Source organism: Vipera berus (genome assembly GCF_964194415.1).
Source record: "Vipera berus genome assembly, chromosome: 3".
Taxonomy (NCBI): Eukaryota; Metazoa; Chordata; class Lepidosauria; order Squamata; family Viperidae; genus Vipera; species Vipera berus.
Window position 1 is genome coordinate 60,669,653 of NC_138204.1, and position 24,363 is coordinate 60,694,015.

Here is a 24,363-nt window from a genome sequence, read left to right on the forward strand (position 1 = left end):
AAATTCATACTGACTCTCTAGCAATATAAAGTTTAAACTTAAGGTTTAAACTTTATTGGCCTAATACGCTAAACATGGACTATGCATACTTTTTTTTTTAAAAAAAAAGCTCATGGCACATAAGTATGCCATTCCTTAAATAAATGACACTTTTGCTCATTATTCAATACTGTATCTAATGGTCTTGGGCTATATGGTTCATATTTATTGTAACTAGAACATTCCACAGATTTGGAAACTGTCCAGACATTCAACTATGTTTTTTTATCCAGTGTTAGACCAGAAGCAAATTAATGGTGCAATTAAGACTTATCAAGGGTCCTAAATCTTTAAGGACAGATCTGAAAGCAGGATGTTCTGATAACATATTCAAAAGGGATACATAGAAACAAGACTGAAATTTATTGCCAAGGAGCATAAACACAAATGTTCTCTGAGAAAGTCAAAGAAACAAGCTATCTTTTTCCTTAAAGGGATTTAGAGTCAGTATAACTTTACACAGCCTGCTGCAAGATTTTGTGCAGATAGGTTTTGATGCTCTATCACAACATTCAGAAATGAGGTGCCCCATAATATGAATCATTCAAAGTATTTGGATGGGAGCAGCATGTAAATCTTGCAGTCAGAGTTGATCAATAAATAAGCATGGCATCTTCCTTAATTCTCAAGTAGCATGGAGGCTGGAGATTACTGCATTTAATGACCTCTTAAAATTTTTACTTTCTTTTTTCAACTTTTAAAGTTGAAGGAAGTACTACTCTCATTTAGATGTCTTTGGAGCAGAAGCTCCTCCTCCTCCTCCATGAACTGCACAAATTCTTTTGCTTAAAAAAGGAGTTTGCTAACTTGCATGTTAACTATTCAGAAGTCTAGGATTATTCCATGCAGGATGGACTACACGAGACATCTATTTTTAGAAATCCAGAGGACCTGATTTTAATTCTGGTGTTAGATTTATCACTGCCAAGCTTCAACTGATGTGCCAATTAACCCTATTTCTGAAAAAAAATGCTTTGGTTGTATTCAGACATGAATTTTCTACAAATACCAATTACTACAATGCATGTACCAAACACATCCAGAAACTGTAATACATTAAAGATGGAGTAGTGTATTGTTCAGAAGTCATAACCATGCCTCCTTTAGCAATTTGAATCTGAAAATGCCCACCTCCCCAAAGCTGCACACTACATATTAAACACAGTGTGTACTTTGACCGATTTAGATAAGCAACATTTTTACAATAGTGTAACAACTCAGTCATGGTTTTTATAAGGTCACATTATCTTTCAACTACCACTGAGAGAAATCAAGAGCTTGACCACCTCCTTATCTAAAATCAATTATAAATCATATTATATATGTGACTTATAATTGATATTCAGCCTCTTAGGAATCACTAAAGCTTACAGCCTCTTACTATATTGAACCAGCTTAGTAGCAACAGTAACCATAAATCCTATTTTAACAGACCGTCAGAGCCAAATAATGCTCTTGCCCCAAATTTAAGTTTCTGATTTCCACATCATAGTTTATAGTACATCACTGTTGAGAAACAGAAGACTTTTAGAGTTAGAAGAACATGACCTGAGATTTGGGTGGCATGGATATTTGTGGAATGAAAAAATCAAGGTTAATGTAGATTTTAAAAATCACCATGTTAGATATGCTATACTAAGAATATGGAATAGATATACAGTAAATCCAGTTTGTGCCTGAAATACCTTTGTGTTTCTCAGCACAATAAAGATGTTACATACAAGAAACAATAGGCAAACACAAATGGTTAACATACCATGAGACAATAGAATTCTGTCAAGCAGAATACAAAATAAAATTGAAAACAACTGTTGGCAGAGGGACATAACTATCAATGGTTTTCCTATTTACAGACATCAGAAAGAGTGAAAGAAGACAAAAAGAATTTATGATATTGAATATTGTATGACTGATTTTGAAACTGGATTGTGTACAAATGATAAACAGATGATTGTTAAAATGCATATGTTAACATGATTATGTGAATTTATAATAGGAGCCAATCAAAAGTTGTAAACTTAACATCAGAGAAATCTCCCAATATAGCTAATACTCATGACAAAAAGAATTAAATGAATAGGAACATATGTCTGTTTATACTACATTATAATGACTTCAGACAGTGAGGAGTTAAAAGGCTACAAACTTCAATCACTTTAGCAATGGCACCACAAGCTGAGGCTATACGGTAGAAGCACAGATAGAGGATAGTTGAGTGTGAGATGAAGGCTAAAGTAGATGGAAGTTAGCCTAGACATTGAAATGCTTACAGAAATCAAATCTCAGGAAATGTTAATGGAAACATAAATCTGAACAGGGAAATCTTCCCTGAAAGCAAAGACTATATACTCAGAGAGCAATGAAGGAGAAATCACAACATCTCTGTCTTTGTTTTAAAGAACGTTAAGTTTTGTATCGCTTTGACAGCTTTGCCAGAAAATGTGCTGTAAATTTATTAGCCAAGTATGTTGCAGAAATGCGTATAGCAAAGTGAGCTGTTTCCTATTGTGTTTCTCTGACATGCTTCAACTAAATAAACTTTGTCTTGTTCAGCCTTACTGAGATTAAATAAGGATTTAAGTGAGAAAACTATGGAGGGAAAAATGTAACGCAATCGCACCAACAACACAAGTTTTTGTTTGTTTTGTTTGCTGTTCAAGTTCCCAGTGGAAATTAAAATCAAGATGGTATAATTGATTTTTACTGAAAAGCATGTGTTCCCCTCACTTTTTGTAATGGTTATGTGAGATTTCTATTTTACTGTCATAGACAAGTTGCTGTTGATTACTATTTTTGGTGAAATATAAGCTCCGCCCCCTCTAGTTATTTGTAGGATAGCTCTCTGTTAATTTAAAAAACCCATTATTAGATATATCTGAGGCTTCCAAATTAATCCAAGTCATTTAGACTGAATTGATTTAAGCAGTGACACAGAAATCCTTAAAGTGGATGGATCACATTCCATTGTATTAACTCTTGCTGGTGACAGTTATGGATGTGTAAGCTGTTCCTGCTTGAATCCCTCACACAGGGTGGAACTTAGAAAATCGCAGAAGCAGTTCTAAGTTCATGATGATATAGAAGGTCTAAGAGAAAGCAATAGATTCCACCCAAAGTCATACAGTATGACACACAAATTATGAATGAATTGTGACATGTTTAGAAAATTAGCTGGCCTCTTAATTTATTTATATAATGCTCATTTCCTCTTCAGATACAAACTCAATTGTTATAAAGTCTTTTGTCCTAAGGAGGGGGAATTATGTTTAAAGGCCTTGCAAGCACTTGCAGTTAACTTTCTATTATGCACACATTCCATTCAAAAACTTAGTCCATCATTAGACCAAAACATAGGGAGCAACTCTACAGAAATTAATATAGGGGTAATATTATAGTGTTTTTAAAGAAAATCAGGGACATGCGAAGAACATAAGGATTTCCAGGGCGCAGAGAAGACAAGCAAAAGAGGAGGGAGCATAAAGCAAGTCAAGATTGGCAAGGCAGTAGTAGTTGGTTTGATTATTTTGTGGCTGGGATCCTTTGAAATGTTTTAGACCAGTTTGGGGCTTGAATTACAGGAGCAACTAGCATTTTGATTATAATAATTTGATTTATCTAATATCAAGGAACACCAAAACTATTGTTCTGAATGCAATGATCAATGTAACTAACTCCTACGAAACCTATTTTCACTTTATAAGATCTCCTATCATCATAGCTCCTAGAATAGGAGCTATAATAAATGTTTTTAAAGTAACCACCTGGTCCCACTGCTTCCTTTGTTTATTCCTTTTACACATTTTTTGCACTATTTTAATAAGCCTTCAACTGCCATTGTGAAATCTGTTGAAAACATTTGTTTGCTTGCTTTGTGGAATAGGCCAAAATCAAAACATGCTTGATTTTGATCATGTGCCATCAAGTCAATGTTAGCAACCACACAGATTTTTACCAGAAAGACTGGTGTATTTGGGACAACCAAAATTTTGAAGACATCACTGGGGAAGTTTCAGAAGAATTGATGTCTTAGGACAATATGAAGCCTTTTGAGGATTATTTACTACTACACATCTCTAAGTTATTGTCCACTTCTACAATGGTCTCTCCCAAAATGGCAGAGGTGAGTATTGCATGTAGGAGGTCCTTCTAAAGACCATGGAGTTTGTAACAACTTTATTTTCAGACTTGGCAGCCCTGGCAAAGTAATGAGGACTCAGAAGATAATACTTTATGCTTTCTTATTCTCCTAGTTTGAGGGCGAAGGGGACAGAATGAAACCCAGCAAACAGGACATACAGATTCATATCTATACTAACTATAATTAAATGCAATGAAACCAAAAGCCTAAGCTGAGTTTAATTAGTTATTGATTAATACACAGCATCTCATATGTCACAGAAAAGCGGGACACATCACCACAATCAGCAAGATCATCTATAACTGAGAATAGGACCAGCATTAAATTAGATCTGAAGAAATGTTTTAAAGAAGATCCATTTTGAGTTCTGACTATCATTAATGTATATGAACAAAACTCATGCTCTATCTTCCATAGCTTTTCTTTAATTCCAGGAATAATTTTAACCAACTATGTACTCTGAATCACAGTCTAATAGAATATTTTTCATTGATCCTTATGCCTGTTTTGAGGATTTAGCTACGCTTCCATGTATAAACAAATTCTGTATTACTACACAGGCTTATAATCGCTGCATCTTAATTTAGCTAAGTTTAGTTAAGTTTAGTTTAATTAAATTAGGAGTTGATGCCTGTGGATGTCATAAAATGTTCCTTATCTCTCCAGTGATAACTCAAATACTTGTTTTGGGAAATTAGGGGGATAGGAAAATATCATTGGGCGATACCTGTTTTGACCTCTCCACATATCTAAAAGAACTCTGATGGCCAAAGAAATGTGAAATTAAATGTGAAATAGTTGTAGTGGTGAGATGCTACAATTATGCCTTTTTGTCTTGCCCAAAGGTAAGACAATTGTGAAATCATCGCACCTGCGAAGAATCATGGTTGAATATAACAGCATTTAGGTCACCACAGTTGTAATGCTTGATGAGGTCTTCAGTTGTGTAAGGAGCCTGCCAGCTGCCAGCTCGAAGACTTTCATGTTGTAATAATGTTTGATTCAAAGCAAACAGCACCTGAAACACATTGGAAATACATACAAGTCATTTAGATGACAATATAAAGTAAAGAATAAAACACATGCATGGGTTTCACACATTCTCTAGAACAGCCTTCCCTTATCTGATACGTTCTAGATATGTTGGTCTATAGCTTTCATAAATGCAACCCAGCGTTTTCTTATGGCAATTTTACTTCCATATACTTATTATGAGTCCACCAATTTGGGGAACACTTCTCTAAGATTTCTTCTTTACAGCTCAGAATATTTGTTTTACTACAAAACAAACTGACCGTTTTCAACTCTCGGCTCAGTCTCACCTTCTAGGTGTGGGAAAGCCCATGAACCTCCAAATACTGATGCTTTACATCCAGTGGTGGGATTCAGCTGGTTCACACCACTTCAGCAGAACCGATAGCTAATTTTTTGTTGCCCAGGCCCAGAATGGACTTCCAGAAGCGGCATCCACACAGAGAACCAGTTGTTCACATATTTGAATCCCACCACTATTTACATCTCTCAGAAGCTGTATTTATCAAAGCCAATGGTGACAGATACTTTGGAACAGAGTTGTAGGTCAAGGACATCTAATGTGTGGTAGAAAAATTCTTTTAATCCTGTTTAGGACGTGGTTTCTTTTTACGACATTACAAAGAAGTTAACTTGCGCTTGCACAGAGAGTTTTATTCTTATTCTCATGCAGCAAGCACATCCTCTCACTCCCCATAGTAAACAACTAAGCTAGTTTTATGAGGTGAAAAATTTGGCATATGTGAGAGATGCTTTGATATGCTGCCTCTGTAATACAGAAAAAAATATGTGCTCCTAGAATACGAGTTGCTGGCAGCCCTATCATATGGATCATGTTTGGGAGTGGCATTGTTAATTGAGGTCCTCTTCCCTGAAGCTAATCTCCTTTCTTGAAGTGGAACACAAGATAGTTCCTAGGAAGTCAGATTGGAAATTTTAATTTGAGCCACATTACCAAAGGAATTTAAAAGGCTCTTTTCGGGGGTGGGGGCGCTAAGTAACATATGTACAGGCAGTCCTTGACTTACAACAATTTGTTTAATGAGTTCATTTTAAGTTACAATGGCACTGGAAAAAGTGACTTATGGCCATTTTTCACACTTATGACCGTTGCAGCATCTCTGTGGTCACAGGATTAAAATTCAGAGTCCTGGCAACTGACTCATATTTATGATGGTTGCAGTGTCCTGGAGTGCACTTCTGACAAACAAAGTCAATGGGGAAGCCAGATTCACTTAGAGTAAGATAATCTTTATTGTCATTTTTTTTACTGTGGGCACAACGGCACACATCAAAAATGAAATTTAGTTGCCTGCTCTCAAAGTGAAACACATACATGACACACACAAAAAACATACTATAAACAACATATGTATAGACCCACACCCCTACATATATATAACAATAAAATATTAAATACTGCCCATCTTGAATATATAACGGAAGGAGGAAGCCTGAGAGTTCACAAGGTTAATGCTGTATGGAATGAAACTATGGTTGAATCTGGATGTTCTGCTGTGGATACCACGAAGCTTCCTCCCAGAAGGTAACAAGGAAAACAGGTCGTGAAGAGGATGAGTAGTGTCCCAGATAATCTTACAGACCCTGTTCAAACAATGCTTCTGTGCTATGTCCTGGATGGGAGGGAGGGAACTGCCAATGATCTTTTCAGCCATCCTCACCACTCTCTGCACCGCCTTCCGGTCTGAAGCAGTGATGCTTCCAAACCAGACTGTGATGCTGTATGACAAGATGCTCTCAATCGTCCCCCTGTAGAAAGTGGTTAGAACAGGGGAAGGAAGATGAGCTTTACTCATGCGACACAGAAAGTGCAGGCACTGCTGTGCCCACTTCATCAGTTTCTCACTGTTGAGCGACCAAGCCAGCCTACTCATTAGCTGCGCACCCAGGAATTTGATGCTGGTAACCATCTCCACAGGTGAATCATTAATGCACAGAGAAGTGTGCATTAACTTAACCACTGTGTTGTTAACTTAACAACTGCAGTGATTCACTTAACAACTGTGGAAAAAAATCATAAAATGGAGCAAAACTCACTTAACAAATGTCTCGCTTAGTAACAGAAATTTTGGGCTCAGTTGTGGTCATAGGTTGAGTATCTTATAGTATCTTCTTATTTTTTAGATCTGGGCTAAATTTATCTCTGATAACATCTTCAGGTTTTTTTAAACAATATTAAATAAAAATATGATTGTTCATGTAGGAAGAGTTTGGGGTACTTTCTGAATTTCAAAAATGCCAAAACTGATCATATGAATAATGGTGGATAATTGTGAGAACTTCACTACATTATGGGCATATCCTGAATCTGTTTTTCACATGTTTGTCCCACGGCAACAGTGCACCAACAGCTGTCTGAATAAAATCCAGGTTACCTTGAGTGATAAAAATGTTAACTTGTACAACTGAAATAATAGACAGCATGTCTGGAATAAAGTTTAACATTCAGACATTGAAACATCTCCCGAACAACCATTTTTGCCTGAAGTTTTTATAAGTCCAGAATACAGAATCCCCAGGAAATCCTCAGATGAGCTATTTCCTCTCCAGCCTACTTGCCTCAAAAGGTAAATCTTTTAAACCTATTCTTTTTACAGCAGGTTTAAATTAAAAAGATGCTAATCTCATATTTCACAGGTCATGGAAAAATTTTGTAGCGTAGACTTAGATTTGGACTTCTGAAAAGGGCAATTTTCAGAGGAACTGTAACGGAAAGATCACCAAAACTTTCCATCAATATATTTTTAGGAATGGCAAACAACCTGAGCATTTTCGTGATCTACCTTTAAATATATTTTGGATTATTTTTGCTATTTTATATTTTTTGGAGAACATTCATTATATCTTTATTACAAAATGGCATTCTTCACATTCCATGTGTCACAGAGTAGTGTTCCAGTTTTTAACCTGTGCTATTTTTAGATAAGTTATTAGATTTCTAAAGCATGTAACAAAAATAACAAAAATAAGGCAGCAGAGTTCAAAAGATTTATGTGCAATGCCCAGAGAAAAAGAATGGGGTTTGTTCTGCTTTTGTCACCCTGACCCCTGCTTATTCTGCTATTGGACATTGTTAGTAAGAGGTATTTAAAATATGACAATATGGGAAAAGGACATTTTTGAACTACTGGAAAAAACTCAATTCCTGTGCATAATAAACAATATTTGGTTATCACAAAAAATGTTCACTTTCTGTATACTTTCCTAAGCTATTCTCAGTCAGTTCTTTTGATTTTGATTTTGACAATGTGAAGCTCTAAAGAGCTAAATCTAAACTATTTGTAATGTTGTCTTTTCTAAGGAAATTGAATGCCCTTCATAAAGCATGGTTTCATTACACAACAAAGCCTTCAATTCCAAATCAAATCAAATTGTCATTGCATTGGTTTCATAAATGGAGTAAACAGCTTTTTAAACAGCGAGTCATTTCTCTTTGAGAATATTTGGGGCATCTTAACTTTATAAAACTAGCCAAGATTTTCTTAATATGAGACACCTTTAGAAAATCTGCTGTTGGTTCTGTTACTGATCCTTTCTCTTTTCTTCACTTTAACATATGTATGAATCAGCAGGTGTTTACCCCACCTGGAGCAATGTTTAATCCAGCAATGCTTTGTGTCTAATTTGTAAAAAATTCTGTTTATTTATTTATTTTTATTTATTTTATTAATTTAATTTGTATACCGCCCTTCTCCCGAAGGACTCAGAATCAATGACTAATTATTTATTGGTTTCAATTTATTTGCTCTAGAGCACAGGTCTGCAACCCACGGCTCCGGAGCCGCATGTGGCTTTTTCAACCATCTCCTGCGGCTCCCAGTCCTCTGCCATGTGCAGTCCAAAACAAAAAATAAGTGGGACTAAAAAAGTTCAACCAATCAATTCAAATATGCAGGGTAGGTGCATATCTCGCCTTGGCTCCACTCTTCAGTCAAACCCTGTTCTGCGCATGCACGCATGTACGCACATGCACACATATTTTTTGCGGTTCCCAGTTTTTCCTTTTGTGAGGGAACCGGTTCCGAGTGGCTCTTTCATTATTGCAGGTTGCTGACCCCTGCTCTAGAGCATGGGTGTCAAACTCCCCACATCACGTGACGTGTCGCAACGTATCATGACTTTTCTTGCACTGCTGGGAGCTGGGGTGGGCTCGGCCTCTGTATGATGCAACCGGCAGTTCGACACCCCTACTCTAGTAGTACACAACATTTCCTTCATTATTGTTACACCACAACAATAATTCTTTGATTTAGTGACCTTTCATGGTTTAGGGAGGACTTACCTAGTTCTCCATGATCCCAGTTATAATCCAACATCTTAGCAAATATTTACTTAAGATAATCTGCATTCTTCTAAAAGATCACTAGCATTGCTTTTCATGCATTAATGGCCAAAAGAGGAAGCTTTCTTTAGCTATTTCAGAATTCCCGCACTGAGCAGAAGGATGGATTCAATGATCCTAGTAGCCTCTCTAACTCCAAGATTTTATTACGACAATAAAGGTGACAAAAAAACCAAAGGATTATATAAGGAAAACACATATTTTACTTAAAACTATTTTTAAAATGTGCAAAATAGAAAGGAATATTAGAAGTATTTAAGATTGAGCACAAAATGCAACATTGGTTGATATGATGTGGTCATGTGAAATCAAATTAGTTGTGTGAATTTCATATATTAATTTTGCTGTTGAAGATTAATTTTTTTAAATGTTTAGATTATTTTGAATGATTACCAATATTTGGAAAATAACAGGATAGTAGCTCAATTGCTCATATTATTTCTGGCATCTGTTGTAATATTGTCCCCCTCTTATTTTCCCCCCATTTCCATTTGGAACAGACAATATTGCTGTAATCAAAGCTCTTTTAAATATATTTCAGATAGGTTATGCAGGTATGTTTTCCCAAGAGACTGTACTTTTTAGGAGGAAATAATCCATATTCACCAGACCACAGACTTTCCCATATTTAAAAGCATACATAAATCAGTTTTAAATTAATTCTGACCAAAGCCTTTGAAATTACCCTATTTTCATTCAGAGATCTCACACTTCCCTAAAATTCACAAAATTTCTTAGAGAAAATTAGGGCATCTAGCCAGTTTAGATTTCAGTAGTAAATGTATCCTGGGGAAATGAAGTCAGCTACAGTTGGCTGCCAAAAGCCATCTACTTGGCAACAAAAGATGCCTCAAAGGCAATTATTCATGCGTGGTTCAGTATCGGTTCTGTAGCAAGCCAAGGTTGTCTCAGGTTGCCTATTTGGAGTAGGCAGAGGAATAACTATTCAGACATTCTTTAATTCCTTTGTTCCTGTTTGTTTCCATTATCTACTCTTGAGTCAGTCTCTCAATACCTCTTTATATATCTCTCTAATTCAGGGGTCTTCAAACTTGGCCCTTTTATGACTTGTGGACTTCAACTCCCAGAATTCCTCAGCCAGTGTGCCTGGCTAAAGAATTCTGGGAGTTGAAGTCCACAAGTCATAAAAGGGCCAAGTTTGAAGACCCCTCCTCTACTCTTTAAATCATCAACTACTAGTTTGCCATTTTTTAAAGAGTTTTTTATGCTACCTTTATTAGTCTCATAAATAATTGAACGTGGTGAGCATATCTGTTACCTTTTTTCTCTTTTTTCTGTTTTCCTCACAACAGCAACCCTGTGAGATGGGGATTGGGCTGAGAGAGAATGACTGGCCAAAAGTCAGACAGCTGGCTTTTATGCCTAAAGTGGCATTAGAACTCACCGTCTCCTGGTTTCTAGTCTGGTGCCTTAATCAGTGGAACAAATTGGCTCTGAATTTCTACATTCTAAGATAAATCAATAATTTTTAGTAATATTTTAATAAGATTTTATTACAGTTCTTTTAAATTTGCTGGTCATTGACCGAATAAATAAATACTAAATACTGAGTCTAAAATATTTCCCAACATCTTTCATCCACAGATGTCCAGAAAGAGTGGAGACAATGGAGGACAAGTGATGAAATATGTTGAGATAGTGCTATGGAAACTCCACCTGTTACACACTTACAACATCTCCATGAAACTGCAAATGGCAAAATTACAAACAGCAAAGTATCACAATGTTGGTTTCATCATTTGGCATCATGATACCTTCATTAAAAAAAAATGCTTGGGGCTTGATCCAGGAAGATTCAATTTTACTGATCTGTAGAATCAGACCATTGCTAGTGGAAAAAGTGTTTTAAAATGTGTATATGCTTTGTGAAATATCTCTTGCAAATGCTTTGCACAACTTCCAAGTTTTAATCGGACAGAAGGGTAAAACTATTTAATAGCTGACTGAGGATTTACAGTTAAAAGTTATGTAAATGGAAATTTTGTTTTTTTCCTTGCTCCACTTTTTTTTCTTGCTCCATTTACTCCTTTTGAGAATATGTTCCTGGTGTGCTAACCCAAAAGCCAAGGATAGCCATGCTCAGAAAAAGTTACACAGGTAAATCATGACTTACAACCAATTTTTACTGACTTTTTGAAGTTATAATAGCACTGAAAAAAGTGACTTTACAATTGGTCCTTACATGAATGATCATCACCTCCAACACTGGAATTTTTTAAGAAGAGATTGGACAACAATTTGTCTGAAATGGTATAGGGTTTCCTGCCTGAGCAGGGGCGTTGGACTAGAAGACCTGCAAGGTCCCTTCCAACTTTGTTATTCTGTTATTTTTATAGCATCTATTATTATTACAGCGTCTCCATGGTCACATGATAAAAATTTGGGTGCTTGGCAACTGACATGCATTTATGACGGTTGCAGTGTCCTGGGGTCATTTGATTGTCATTTGTGCTCTTGTAGCCAGCTTCCAACAAAAAGTCAATGGAGGAAGCCATATCACTTAATCACCATGTGATTCACTTAACATCCACAGCAAAAAGATCATAAGATTGCATGTGCCTCACTTAACTTGCTTAATGATGCAAGTTCCAGTCCCAATGTTGGTCATAAGTCAAGGACTACCTTTACATTCATTGCACATGGGCTAATGTGATATAAATCAGTCAAATTCCTATATATCCTTCAAATGACACCAAATGTTCAAGCTGTTTGATGTTTGCTAAATCCTATAATTCCATTAACTTCCTGAACACGGTTAGTTTTCCTTTTCCATCCCTTACACACTTCATGTTCTGACAGGACTTTGAAAGCCACCTTCACAAGGTCAGTGTCAAGGAAACAAACCCATAAAAAACTGGCCCAGGGGAAGCTTCTTAAAAGCTTCCACGGTGTCAGCAAAAAAGCCTGTCTGAAACCTACATCCTATAATGACAAAAGGGTTTAGTTTCTTTGAAGGGACAATGAAGGAAGTAAAAAACCATGAAATTATCTTCTAGAATTGTTGTTTGCAAAATCATGCCCTCTGTTAAAATTGCTCATGAAAGCCTTACACATAGTTGGTTCCATATGTACTCAAAACCTCATTGTTATTACTGTTGAAAGGCAGGAGTAGTTAATAGGCTGTGGTTTGGCAGTGACCCGGGGAGACCTTAAGACCTAGATTTTTCCTTTCAAATTGCTAATTAACGAGTTTAATAATAAAATGGTTTGAATTTGACCAAAGAACTCACTTTAACCGCTGTATATCCTTTGGTGCTATTGGTTATAAGCCTTGGAATTAAATGTTAGTGCCAACAAAATGCAGCCACACATTTTTAGCTGGGTTACTGGGTATGCCCTCTGAAGCAGGCTGAAAAGTGATACTAAGCCTTGTGCACATTCCTGTTGATTCCAGTTGGGTTTTCATGTTCCACCACCAGTGGTGATGGCGAGGCTTGTTTGAAAGAATGCAAAATGTGCAAGGAGTGGAAAAATACTTGTTAACAGGAGATAACTTTTCCCTTCTCACAAGATGAATAACTTAATACTCAGGAAATACTTGTAGGGAATTTTGAAGTACAGGTAGTCCACGGGTTATGATCATTTGTTCAGCAGCCATTCAAAGTTATGATGGTGCTAAACAAAGGGACTTATAGTTGGTCCTAAAGTTCTGGCTGTTGCAGCACCCCCATAGTCATGTGAACCAAATAAAAGTGCTTGGCAACTAGCTTGCACTTACACCTAGTTGTAGAGTCGTGTGGTCTGATGATCACCATTTGCAATCTTGACCTTGACTTGAAATCCACGGGGAAGCCAGCGAGGAAGGTCACAAGTCATTCAGGTAAGTCTCCCTCATATCTGGCCTTTCTTCACTTGCATGCACCTCACCCTTTCGCTCATATTTATTCCATGCCTTCTTTCCCTGGCCTTCCTGAACTTGCATTACACCGCAACACATCCTCCCCCAACTCATGAATATCCTACGCTGCACCATCCAGGGCCTGTCCTACACCTTTGTGGCACACCCCAACTCTTGATTTGAGACTTCTTCTGCTTCCCACCTCACAAGCCCACACTTCTGGAATTATGACAACCAGTATTGCCTGCATTGACATTGCTAGGTGATGTGGTCATGCGACATCACACTAGCGATGGCAATTTGGATCACAATTGCAGCTATAACTCAAAGAGAAGTTGTGAGGGTTTGAATAAGAGAACTCCAGCAGCACACTTGTGTTGCTCATTTGAGCTCATCCTAGTTCCTTCAGAATGGCATACCATGAATCAGAAGTGGCGTGTGAGAGTAATCTAATAAACAACATAATTCAGACTGTTGGGAAGGGTAATTCGGAGAGGTGATGTAAAGAGCACCTCAGCTGAAAGTAGATGTACAGATTTAGTCTTATTTATATGCCACAACCCACAAAAAAAATCTTTATGCAGGGCTACCAAATCTGGGCTGCCAATATCCAGATGTCCTCCAAATATGGTTTCCGTACATACATACATACATACATACATACAAACATACATACATATATGCTAAATAGCTTGGATTTATAGTGAATAAAATTTAAATACTTATTAAATAACACATGGATTTTGTAGGCAAGGCAAACTTCCTGGTCTGAACTATGTTGTCTATTTATCTCTGAAGAGATTTCATGACTTATATTTGCTATGTTACACTATTTGAAGGTTTTTTTAATTTTAGATTGCATTACTTTAGATACTATAATGGATTTATAAGAAGAGTCAATGCAAATTTATTGAGCAGCTCATTTTAGTGATAATCTAAACCATAATTTGATTTCTGGGATTTGACTTAGATTATGTAAATTCAACTGCTATCATTTGCACACTATCATTTATGGATGTTCATATTGTTTAAATAAACCATAGTTAAATAACTACATAACCTTTAACTTTAACTGTAGTTAAATTTGAATAAACTATAGTTTATTCAGTAAACTATGTTTAAGAAATCCAAAGCTTAGCATAGTTTATAAATCTGACCTGGTTAACACAATCGACAGAGGGTTTTACCCTAAACCATAAAGTGATTTGGTTTAGAGTGTTAAGCAAATTTAACTACAGTTCTGCCCCCTTTTAAACCATGTTTTAATGCTTAGAGGTGAATCCAATCAATTGTAGTTTATTTGGCAAAGCAAGCCAAGGCTTACTACAATTTGTGAGCCCAATCATTGGTCTAGGCCAGACATGTCAAACTTGCGATGTCACATGAAGTTGCACGATGTATCAGAGCTTTTCCCCCATTGTTGGCAATGAGGTGGGCACGGTTTCCTTGTGACGCATCCGACCTGCAGGCCGGCAGTTTGACACCCCTGGTCTAGGCTATAATGAGGCTGATTTGGTTTCGGTTAAGAGTGTTATGCATGTTTTTGGATAGTAAAACAAGTTTTCTTTGGCTGAGAATATGTAAAGCCAGTTACTTGATTTATTGCCTACTAACCATATTAGGATTTTATATTACATCAGTGGCAACTTTCCTTTTGGAGAAACAGCAGGACATGCTAAATTTCTTTAGAACTGTGGAATGAAAAGAAGAGATTAAAGTTTGTTCAGGTTCCCCTCAATTATTTTTAGATCAATAGATGCACCATCCCATTTAATGTATCTATCACTAATGATGTATTACAAACAAGATTTCACAGTGGCACAGAGAAATCTGAAATCTTGCTGACCAAATGTGTGAAAACAGTCTCTGCTATAAAGTACAGGTAATCCTCGACTTTTGACATCAATTGAGCTTAAAATTTCTATTGCTAAGTGAAACATTTGTTAAGTGAGTTTGCCCTGTTTTATGGCCTTTCTTGCCACAGTTGCTAAGTGAATCACTGTAGTTGTTAAATTAGTCAAACTGTTGTTAAGTGAATCTGGCTTCCTCACTGACTGTTTGTCAGAGGATTGCAAGAGAGGATCAAGTGATCCTGGGACACTGCAACTGCCACAAATACGAGTCAGTTGCCAAGCACCTAAATTTTGATCACATGACCATGGGAACACCACAACAAACTGGTCATAAACCACTTTTTTTCAGCGCTGTTGTGACTTTGAAGGTCACTAAACGAACTGTTGTAAGTCAAGGACTACCTATAGACACATCTTTGCTACTGCAGGCTCAGACCTTGAAGGTGTAAGATTTCCCCAAACAAGACCTGAATGAGAAGCATCAATGAGGAAGCTTCTGAGATGCAAAAGGCACAGATTCTCCTCATTTCTGTACACTCCTTGCTTAATAGGAAAAGGTCTGCAGAAAAACTATAAAAGCAACTCAAATATCCCCCTACGATAATTCCAAAATCAGTGTTTCTTGTTTCTGCTAGTAAAATTGGTATGACATTTCTAAGAGGCTTGGAGGGTGGGGGGGAGATGGGGCGGTGGAAATTTTGAGGTTAAAAAATTTCCCACAAAACAATTACTAATTTGTAGGCAACAGTCAAAACAGCTTTCTGACAAGCATGTTTTTTTAAAAAATTGTTTATTCTGTGTTGTGTTTGCCTAAACTAGTTCCTGCCTCAGTTAACTCTAAAGGGAAATAGGATATAATAATAACGGCACCGAGGTCAATGTTTCAATAGCATTGTCTTATAACATACGTTTACTAGGAAGTCACTCCAATTAATTTTTACAGTGTCTTGAGCTAGGAATTAGTATGAAAGGGTGATCAGGGTTTTAAGCACATTGTACTTCCATATAATCATCAGAAATTGAACCTAACTCTGTGGAATTTAACTAACTATTGTATCTCAATGACCTTGAAATGATGAGAACTCCAACTCTCATTGCCATCTAGAGGTTAGCTGGATTTTTGCAACCCAAAATACACCAGGTTGTTTGAAGCTACACATGGTTCTACTGCAGACATTGTGATGAATATGAATCTGTTGGCCACAGATTTATATTTAGTATATCTTTGTTCCTAATTGCTCCAAGTTCTCACAATAATAGCATCTCAAGCGATTGTTAGCCTCACAGTAAAAATTGGAATCTGACACTTAAAAATCAAAACTTGTGTGTAATCATCCAATAAATTTTGGATTAACTTTTATATCTCACAGAGCACACAAGATTCTCTTGAAAAACATGTGAAGGGGGAACAAGTATTCCAATAATGCTATTTTATATTTCATCAGGCTAGTATACAAAAACATCAGAATATGTTTACTATCACATCTTTGATATATGGGGAAAAACTATATCCAGCTGAACAATCTCTGTAGTTTAATAAGTATCCGGTTGAAGAGTTCAATGGATCACATCCAATTTTTTTCCTGGATCTTTTAAAGCAAAACAATTAATCAAACCCTCTTAAGTATCTTGACCTTTGAAGTGTATATGCTGCAGATAAACTTGAACAGAAAATATGCATGATATTGCAATCATGCTTTATATTCAGTCCTGAATTTGTTCTACTTGCATTTGCAGCACTTATTTTTAATTTGCTGTTACATTATACAACAATCAAAGAATATCTTTCCTTTTACTCAGGATAAGAAGCCAAAAGATTGTTAGATAAACTCAAAACCTGTAATTTTGTTTAACACAAAAGTGTTCTCTTATGGTATGTGCATTACTATAGAAGTATTTGCGTAATAGTGCAATGGTGTGCTTTTTTGGCAAATTAACTCCTTCCAGCCAAGAACTTGATCCAGCCAAAGTTATCCTATTTATCTCTGTCCTTTATTTTATGCAATAATATAGCAAAGCTATAACTCTGCCCACTGCCAGGAGTTGATTCAAGGTTGATTCAGTCTTCCATCCTTCTGAGGTCAGTAAAATGAAGACTCAGATTGCTGGGGGCAATATGCTGACTCTGTAAACCACTCAGAGTCCTGTAAAGCACTGTGGAATGGTATATAAGTCTAAATGCTATTGCTATTCATATTAAAATGGCTTAATATAATACTGATACATTTTTGGAGTAACAATGTACTTTAGAATCTGGTAAATTACATCTACAGAGAAATCAGTGTATATCTCTTCAGTGTACAAGCATACATAAATTTTGAGACCAAATTTGGTCTAATTGTTAAGGTGCCAGGCTTGAAAGCAGGAGACCCTGAGTTCAAGTACTGCCTTATCCATGAAAATCAGCTGGCTGACCTTAGGCCAGTCACTCTCTCTCAGCCCAACTCACCTAACAGAGCTGTTGTGGGGAAAACAGCAAGAAAAAAATGTGTTGAATATATTTGTCACCTTGAGTTATTTGTAAAAATAATAAAGGCGGGATATAAATAAATAAATTCTACCCGTGCCAATAAATCGCCATCATCTTAAGTCGTTGCTGGAGGAGAGTAAAAGACTATAGACACTGAGGTAACGTTGCTATTTTTCAAAATGGCCTGGAGGAGACTCAGTGGGGACTTTGATTTAGATAATCAAATGCTTGGATAAACACAACTGCTATTTATAAAGATGATTCTGGCTAGGGCATTTTAAGGGAAACTGATAACTAGGAATTTCAGGCAAGGGAGGCTTTGCTGCACAGTTTACAAAGACCATAGTAAACTTCTGTTTACATAATGGCTTAAAACAATCCAGATTCACTAACTCCACATGGAGTTATTTATGCTACTGATTTAAGCTTTTTTTCATAAGAGACGAGACTTCACAAGCAAGTATACCAAACCTACTTGAGAAACTACTAACATAACCACAAGCTCAGCTTTTAATTAAGTCAAATTGCATTGTGTGTGCATTTGTGTCCATCTACCAGAGAAAAGAAAGCATTCCTAAACGTTTAATTAGTTCACAGTGTTTGGGAGATCAAGACTGAAATTTGACAGATTCAATCAAAAGCAATTTAACATACTTAGAAAAATCAAAATGTAGGTCAGTAGCAAAAAGTTTGAAAATAAATGATGGGTTTATTGAAGCTGCCATCACCTTCAAGAAGAGAGTAACTGTATGTATGATCAACAATATGAATCAATTGTAATTCTAGCAAACTATAAATTGAATTGAATAGATCTGTATTAGTGTTCTGAAGCAATAAGTATTATTATTATAAAATTTATTTGCTACTTATCTCACCATGGGCTACTCAAGGCAACTCGCAACCATAAAAATGAAGAAATAAAAAGGAAGTTTAAACAAAGTGAAAGTAAAATAGAACAATAAAACAAGGAAAAAGAAAACAAAGAAAATACATCAATATGATTAATAAAAAAATGATAGGTGTGTGGAGATCGGGGGGGGAGGTGAAATGATAATGATAATGGTAAGAATATAGAAGAATATGGATTTTTATTTTAGACTGAATTTGTGTGGCTACTTAATGTGTTATGTAAATCCCACTCTAACTTTGCAAGAAAGATGGATTGTTTCTAGGATAATGAAAGCATATGTATTACAAAGTTTGACTTTCTGTGATTTGTATTTATTCCTGAAAATGTCAAAGAAGATTAAGTATTCATTGTATATTTTTTGCTTAGAATTGATTTAAAACTTCTTTCATTGGTGAAGAGATTTCACAAGCAAGTATAGTGAACCTACTTGAGAAATAACTAAGAAACTACTACATGACCAGAAGCTCAGCTTTTAACTAAGTCAGATTGCATTGTAGGTGTATTTGTGTTCATCTACAGGAGAAAAGAAAGCTTTCCTAAAAGTTAAATTAAAATTAAATTAAATGTCTATGGACATGGATTAATTGCACTTTCTTTACCAACCGTTGCATCAGAACATGAGGCATAATTTCAGGTCAAATGATGTGGTTATAATTTTTGACACATGTCTGAATAGAACTAACCCACTGTTCTTGAGGTTGTAAGAGTATCAGTTGCCTCATGTAATCTGGAAAAAAGAGGAGTTAAAAAAGGATTTTGCATTCAAATGAGAATGACAGGGAATAGGAATTCTGAAATACAGCTCTATATACCTTTTTACACATTTTATTTTAGATGATTTATCATCCATTTTTATCAGTACCCGGCTGACTCATCTAAGCAGGGTAGATTTCACCTAAAAGCCTGACAAGACAAGCCAATTAATCAGCTAAGCCTGCTGTTGAAATATCCATCACCAAGTAGCCCTCTTTGGCAGGATGCCTGGGAACAAGAGGAGCTATGCCAGCTATTAGGTCCCTTTTCATCTCAGTTGTGTGCTTTGTCACCTTGTAAAATAAATGCTTCAGAGAGACTGACGAGATTTCCAGATCTCCAAAAGCTGGTTGTGGGAACTGCTTACAGCCAATGTTGTAACCTAGCATAGTTGTGATCCTTTGTCACAAATTTAACAGGAGGGGGGGGAAAATGGGGCGGTGGAGAAATGTCATCCAAACGCAACTGACATCCAGTAACGTGTAGTTAATACTATAAATTAACTGTCATAATGCTGCTCTTAATTTATCCTCTATCCACTCATTAGCATTTATCATCAAATAGATTGACGAGGGGGGACGTGATAGCAGTGTTCCAATATCTCAGGGGCTGCCACAAAAAGGAGGGACTCAAGCTATTCTCCAAAGTGCCCAAAGGCAGGACAAGAAGCAATGGATAGAAACTAATCAAGGGGAGAAGCAACCTAGAACTAAGGAGAAACTTCCTGACAGTTAGAACAATTAATCAGTGGAATAACCTGCCTCCAGAAGCTGTGAATGCTCCAACACTAGAAATTTTTAAGAAGAGACTGGACAGCCATTTGTCCGAAATGGTATAGGGTTTCCTGCCTGAGCAGGGGGTTGGACTAGATGACCTCCAAGGTCCCTTCCAACTTTATTATTATTATTATTATTATTATTATTATTATTATTATTATTATTATTATTATTATTATTATTATTATTATTATTCTCCAATCAATAAGATCGTTGCATACATTCTAATATAACAGCTGGTGGTTACTGCTATGGAACAGAACCAGAAGGGCTCATTAGTATAGATAAATTACGATTTAAATAATTGTCAAATTATTTAAGAATTGTGCTGTTTCAGGTTTCAAGGAAAAAGACAACCACTTACAATGGTGGCAAATATTCACAACACAAATTAACAATCTTCTCTTCAATACATTCCTGATTAATTTAAAGAAAAGAGGAAAAGAATACAATTTATAGTGTTTGTTGTTCTGTACTGTCTTCAACTGAAAATATAGATCTTGTGGCAGGATCAGATATGATCTGAAAACCTGACTGAGATGATTCCATACAAATGTATTCGCACTCAGTAATTACCCTGGAATTATCCTTCTTTGGTTGGTTGTTTATTTTCAGGATCGCCACTTTTATTTCATAGAAGATTCTCTGTATATATACTGGTTTGTTATATTATGGGATCAAACATCGGGAAATAAGAGGAATGTTATAATCCGCTACATATCGTTGCTCCATAGCAAATTCAGCAGAACACATGTTTTTCTTTGTCCCCAGTTAGATAAGAAAAAGATTTCCTATACACCTGCAGTGATCAAGGCTAAAATATTTCTTGATGCTTCCTACGGGGGAAGTACAAAGACAATCCATTTCCTTGTGGAAGGAAGGAGATGGGCTAATAAAGCCAAAAAAACAAGACGTGAAGTCCATTTGATGCTGTTATTCTTGCTGAGCACGCATGCAAAACTTCATAGGAGTTATTTTCCTATGTAAATGCCTTTCTCATATGGGATAGACAGGATACATTTATGAGGTTTTGAACTGTCTTACTAAGACAGGCTTACTGCCAAGGAAAAGTAAAACACACGGGAGTGAAGAAGAGGAAGTCAAAAAGGATCAAACACTGTGGTGGAAAAAACTATATCTATTAGCAAAAATATTTCATGAGTTATTCTCAAACTTTGCAGATATTTCAAGGAATAGACAAATTTTGCAAATTTGTTGTTTCCTTTGTTTATTCCAATTATCCTGCAAAGATTATACCCCTTTTACCTAAGCATCATTCCGCTACAGTAATTGTAATCTCACATGTTTTGTTGTTTTGTTGCTGTTAGACTTGCGTAACTATCATGAAATACCGTATATACTTGAGTATAAGCCGAATTTTTCAGCCCACTTTTTGGGCTGAAAAATTCCACTTCAGCTTATACTCCAGTCAACAAAAAAAACTTACCGAGGACTTGTGCGCGGCCGAGACTTTGGTGCTTCCGGGATCGCGCGAACCTCTCCCAAGCCACCGCCGTCCGAGACCTGCCGAAGTTTGGGGAGGTTTGGGGAGGTGCGTGCGCACCTCCCCAAACCTCCCCAGGTCTCCGTTCCTCCTGCCGACGTTTGGGGAGGTTTGGGCGCCTCCCCAAACCTCCCCAGGTCTCCGTTCCTCCGCGCAGACCTGCCGACGTTTGGGGAGGTTTGGGCGCCTCCCCAAACGTCGGCAGGTCTCCGTTCCTCCTGCCGACGTTTGGGGAGGTTTGGGCACCTCCCCAAACCTCCCCAGGTCTCCGTTCCTCCGCGCAGACCTGCCGACGTCCCCAAACGTCCCCAAACGTCCCCAAACGTCGGCAGGTCTGCGCGGAGGAACGGAGACCTGGGGAGGTTTGGGGAGGCGCCCAAACCTCCCCAAACGTCGGCAGGAGGAACGGAGACCTGCCGACGTTTGGGGAGGTTTGGGGAGGCGCCCAAACCTCCCCAAACGTCGGCAGGTCTGCGCGGAGGAACGGAGACCTGGGGAGGTTTGGGGAGGTGCCCAAACCTCCCCAAACGTCGGCAGGAGGAACGGAGACCTGGGGAGGTTTGGGGAGGCGCCCAAACCTCCCCAAACGTCGGCAGGTCTGCGCGGAGGAACGGAGACCTGGGGAGGTTTGGGGAGGCGCCCAAACCTCCCCAAACGTCGGCAGGTCTGCGCGGAGGAACGGAGACCTGGGGAGGTTTGGGGAGGCGCCCAAACCTCCCCAAACGTCGGCAGGAGGAACGGAGACCTGGGGAGGTTTGGGGAGGTGCCCAAACCTCCCCAAACGTCGGCAGGAGGAACGGAGACCTGCCGACGTTTGGGTAGGTTTGGGGAGGCGCCCAAACCTCCCCAAACGTCGGCAGGTCTGTGCGGAGGAACGGAGACCTGGGGAGGTTTGGGGAGGCGCCCAAACCTCCCCAAACGTCGGCAGGAGGAACGGAGACCTGCCGACATTTGGGGAGGTTTGGGGAGGCGCCCAAACCTCCCCAAACGTCGGCAGGTCTGCGCGGAGGAACGGAGACCTGCCGATGTTTGGGGAGGTTTGGGGAGGTGCGCGCGCACCTCCCCAAACTTCGGCAGGTCTCCGGACGGCGGCGGCTTGGGAAAGGTGCGCGCGATCCTGGAAGCACCGAAGCCTCGGCCGCGCGCAAGTCCTCGGTAAGCTCCGGGCGGTCACTTGCTTCGCGTCTCCTGAGGGAAGGGGGGGTGACTGGAGCGGGCGTGTTTCCTCGCCTGCTGGGCGCCGCGATTTGCCCGGGGAACGCGCGGGCCCCGAATTGCAGCGTGGAGCGAGGAAGCGGACAGCCAGGGCTTCCCCGAGAGCCGCGGCCACACAGGGTATTCCTGTGTATTCAGGCTTGCAAAATGGCGGATCGAGCCTCTGCTGGCGGCAGAGGCTTGCAGAGCGCGGATCCAGCCTCCGCCGGCGGCGGAGGCTTGCAGAACGGCGGATTGGCTTATACTCGAGTCAACAACTTTTCCCAGTTTTTGGGGGTGAAATTGGGGGTCTCGGCTTATACTCGAGTCGGCTTATACTCAAGTATATACGGTACTTTCTATACCATCTTAGGGACAATTGCCAAACACAGCCTTGAAAGCTTGGGACATGGGCCATAAACAACACAAGGAAAGTATTCTAAAAATGTATCACCAAAACTCAGAAAAAGGTTGGAATGTAGAGCCTACAGACAAAGTAAAACATATACACACCCCAGTGAACAATTCCATTTTATCGATATATACAGTGGTGGGATTCAGCCGGTTTGCACCACTTTGGCAGAACCAATAGCTAATTTTTTATTGTCCAGGCCCAGAATGGACTTCCGGAAGCAGCATCCACACAGAGAACTGGTTGTTCACATATGTGAATCCCACCACTGGATATATAGCATCAGTTTATTGATGGTAAATTGTCTTTCATGTTAAACAAATCCTGAGAAATATCACAGTATAAAATGAAGATCCTTTCCAGTTTAAATAATTTTGGAGTAAGTTGGTGAGACATGGAACAAAAGTTAACCATGCTAGTCTAAGGAATTCAGTATACCTGTTCAGTTCTCTCCTACTGCAATATTCATGTAATGCTGTGGATGAATAAGTAGAAATACTCTTATCAAGATGCCGAAACTCCATTTTTATTTCAATCTTTCATGAGAAAGAAAGCGACAGAAATATGAGTAAGTTAGTCTGGCAGGTCTAAAGGGGTGGGAGGCATGTAATAATGGAAACTCTTGCATCCCAGGGCCACAAAAGTAGAAAGTAGATGAATGTCTATCATCATTTTAAACATTTTAAAAATGTCTCTCAGTATAGATGATGCCAATCTAAAAAGATAACTTCAGAACATGTCTTCTTCATATCAAAAGGGATAGCTGTTTTTTGACCCCTTACCTCTATTCTTAGAGTCTTATACAGAAAAGAAAGCAAAGGAAAGCAAAGCAAAAAGAAAAGGAAAGAAAACTTATCATGCCTTTTACTAATACTTTATTTGTCTTAATATGCCACAAGTGAAATCAACAGTAACAATTGCATTATTCCATTGCTGACTGCCTTAAAACTTCAGAGCTTGCTGTTAGCATACTGTGTAAAAATAAAATAAAAAATTAAGCAAGAAGAAGATGGCATATTCATTCTTCAGGTAAATATTCAGGACACATGTTCTTTCATAG

The 24,363-nt window shown here is 38.1% G+C and overlaps 1 protein-coding gene across 1 annotated transcript in view; it reads right to left on the reverse strand.

The window, feature by feature from the left end:
* Window positions 1-24,363, reverse strand: part of TRABD2B (TraB domain containing 2B) — a gene marked incomplete at both ends in the record, with an annotated part of 242,464 nt that overhangs the window by 61,940 nt on the left and 156,161 nt on the right. Inside the window, one exon of the mRNA XM_081322461.1 lies at window positions 5,049-5,195. Coding sequence (XP_081178587.1) covers window positions 5,049-5,195 — 147 coding nt within the window. The remainder of the gene's footprint in view (window positions 1-5,048; window positions 5,196-24,363) is intronic.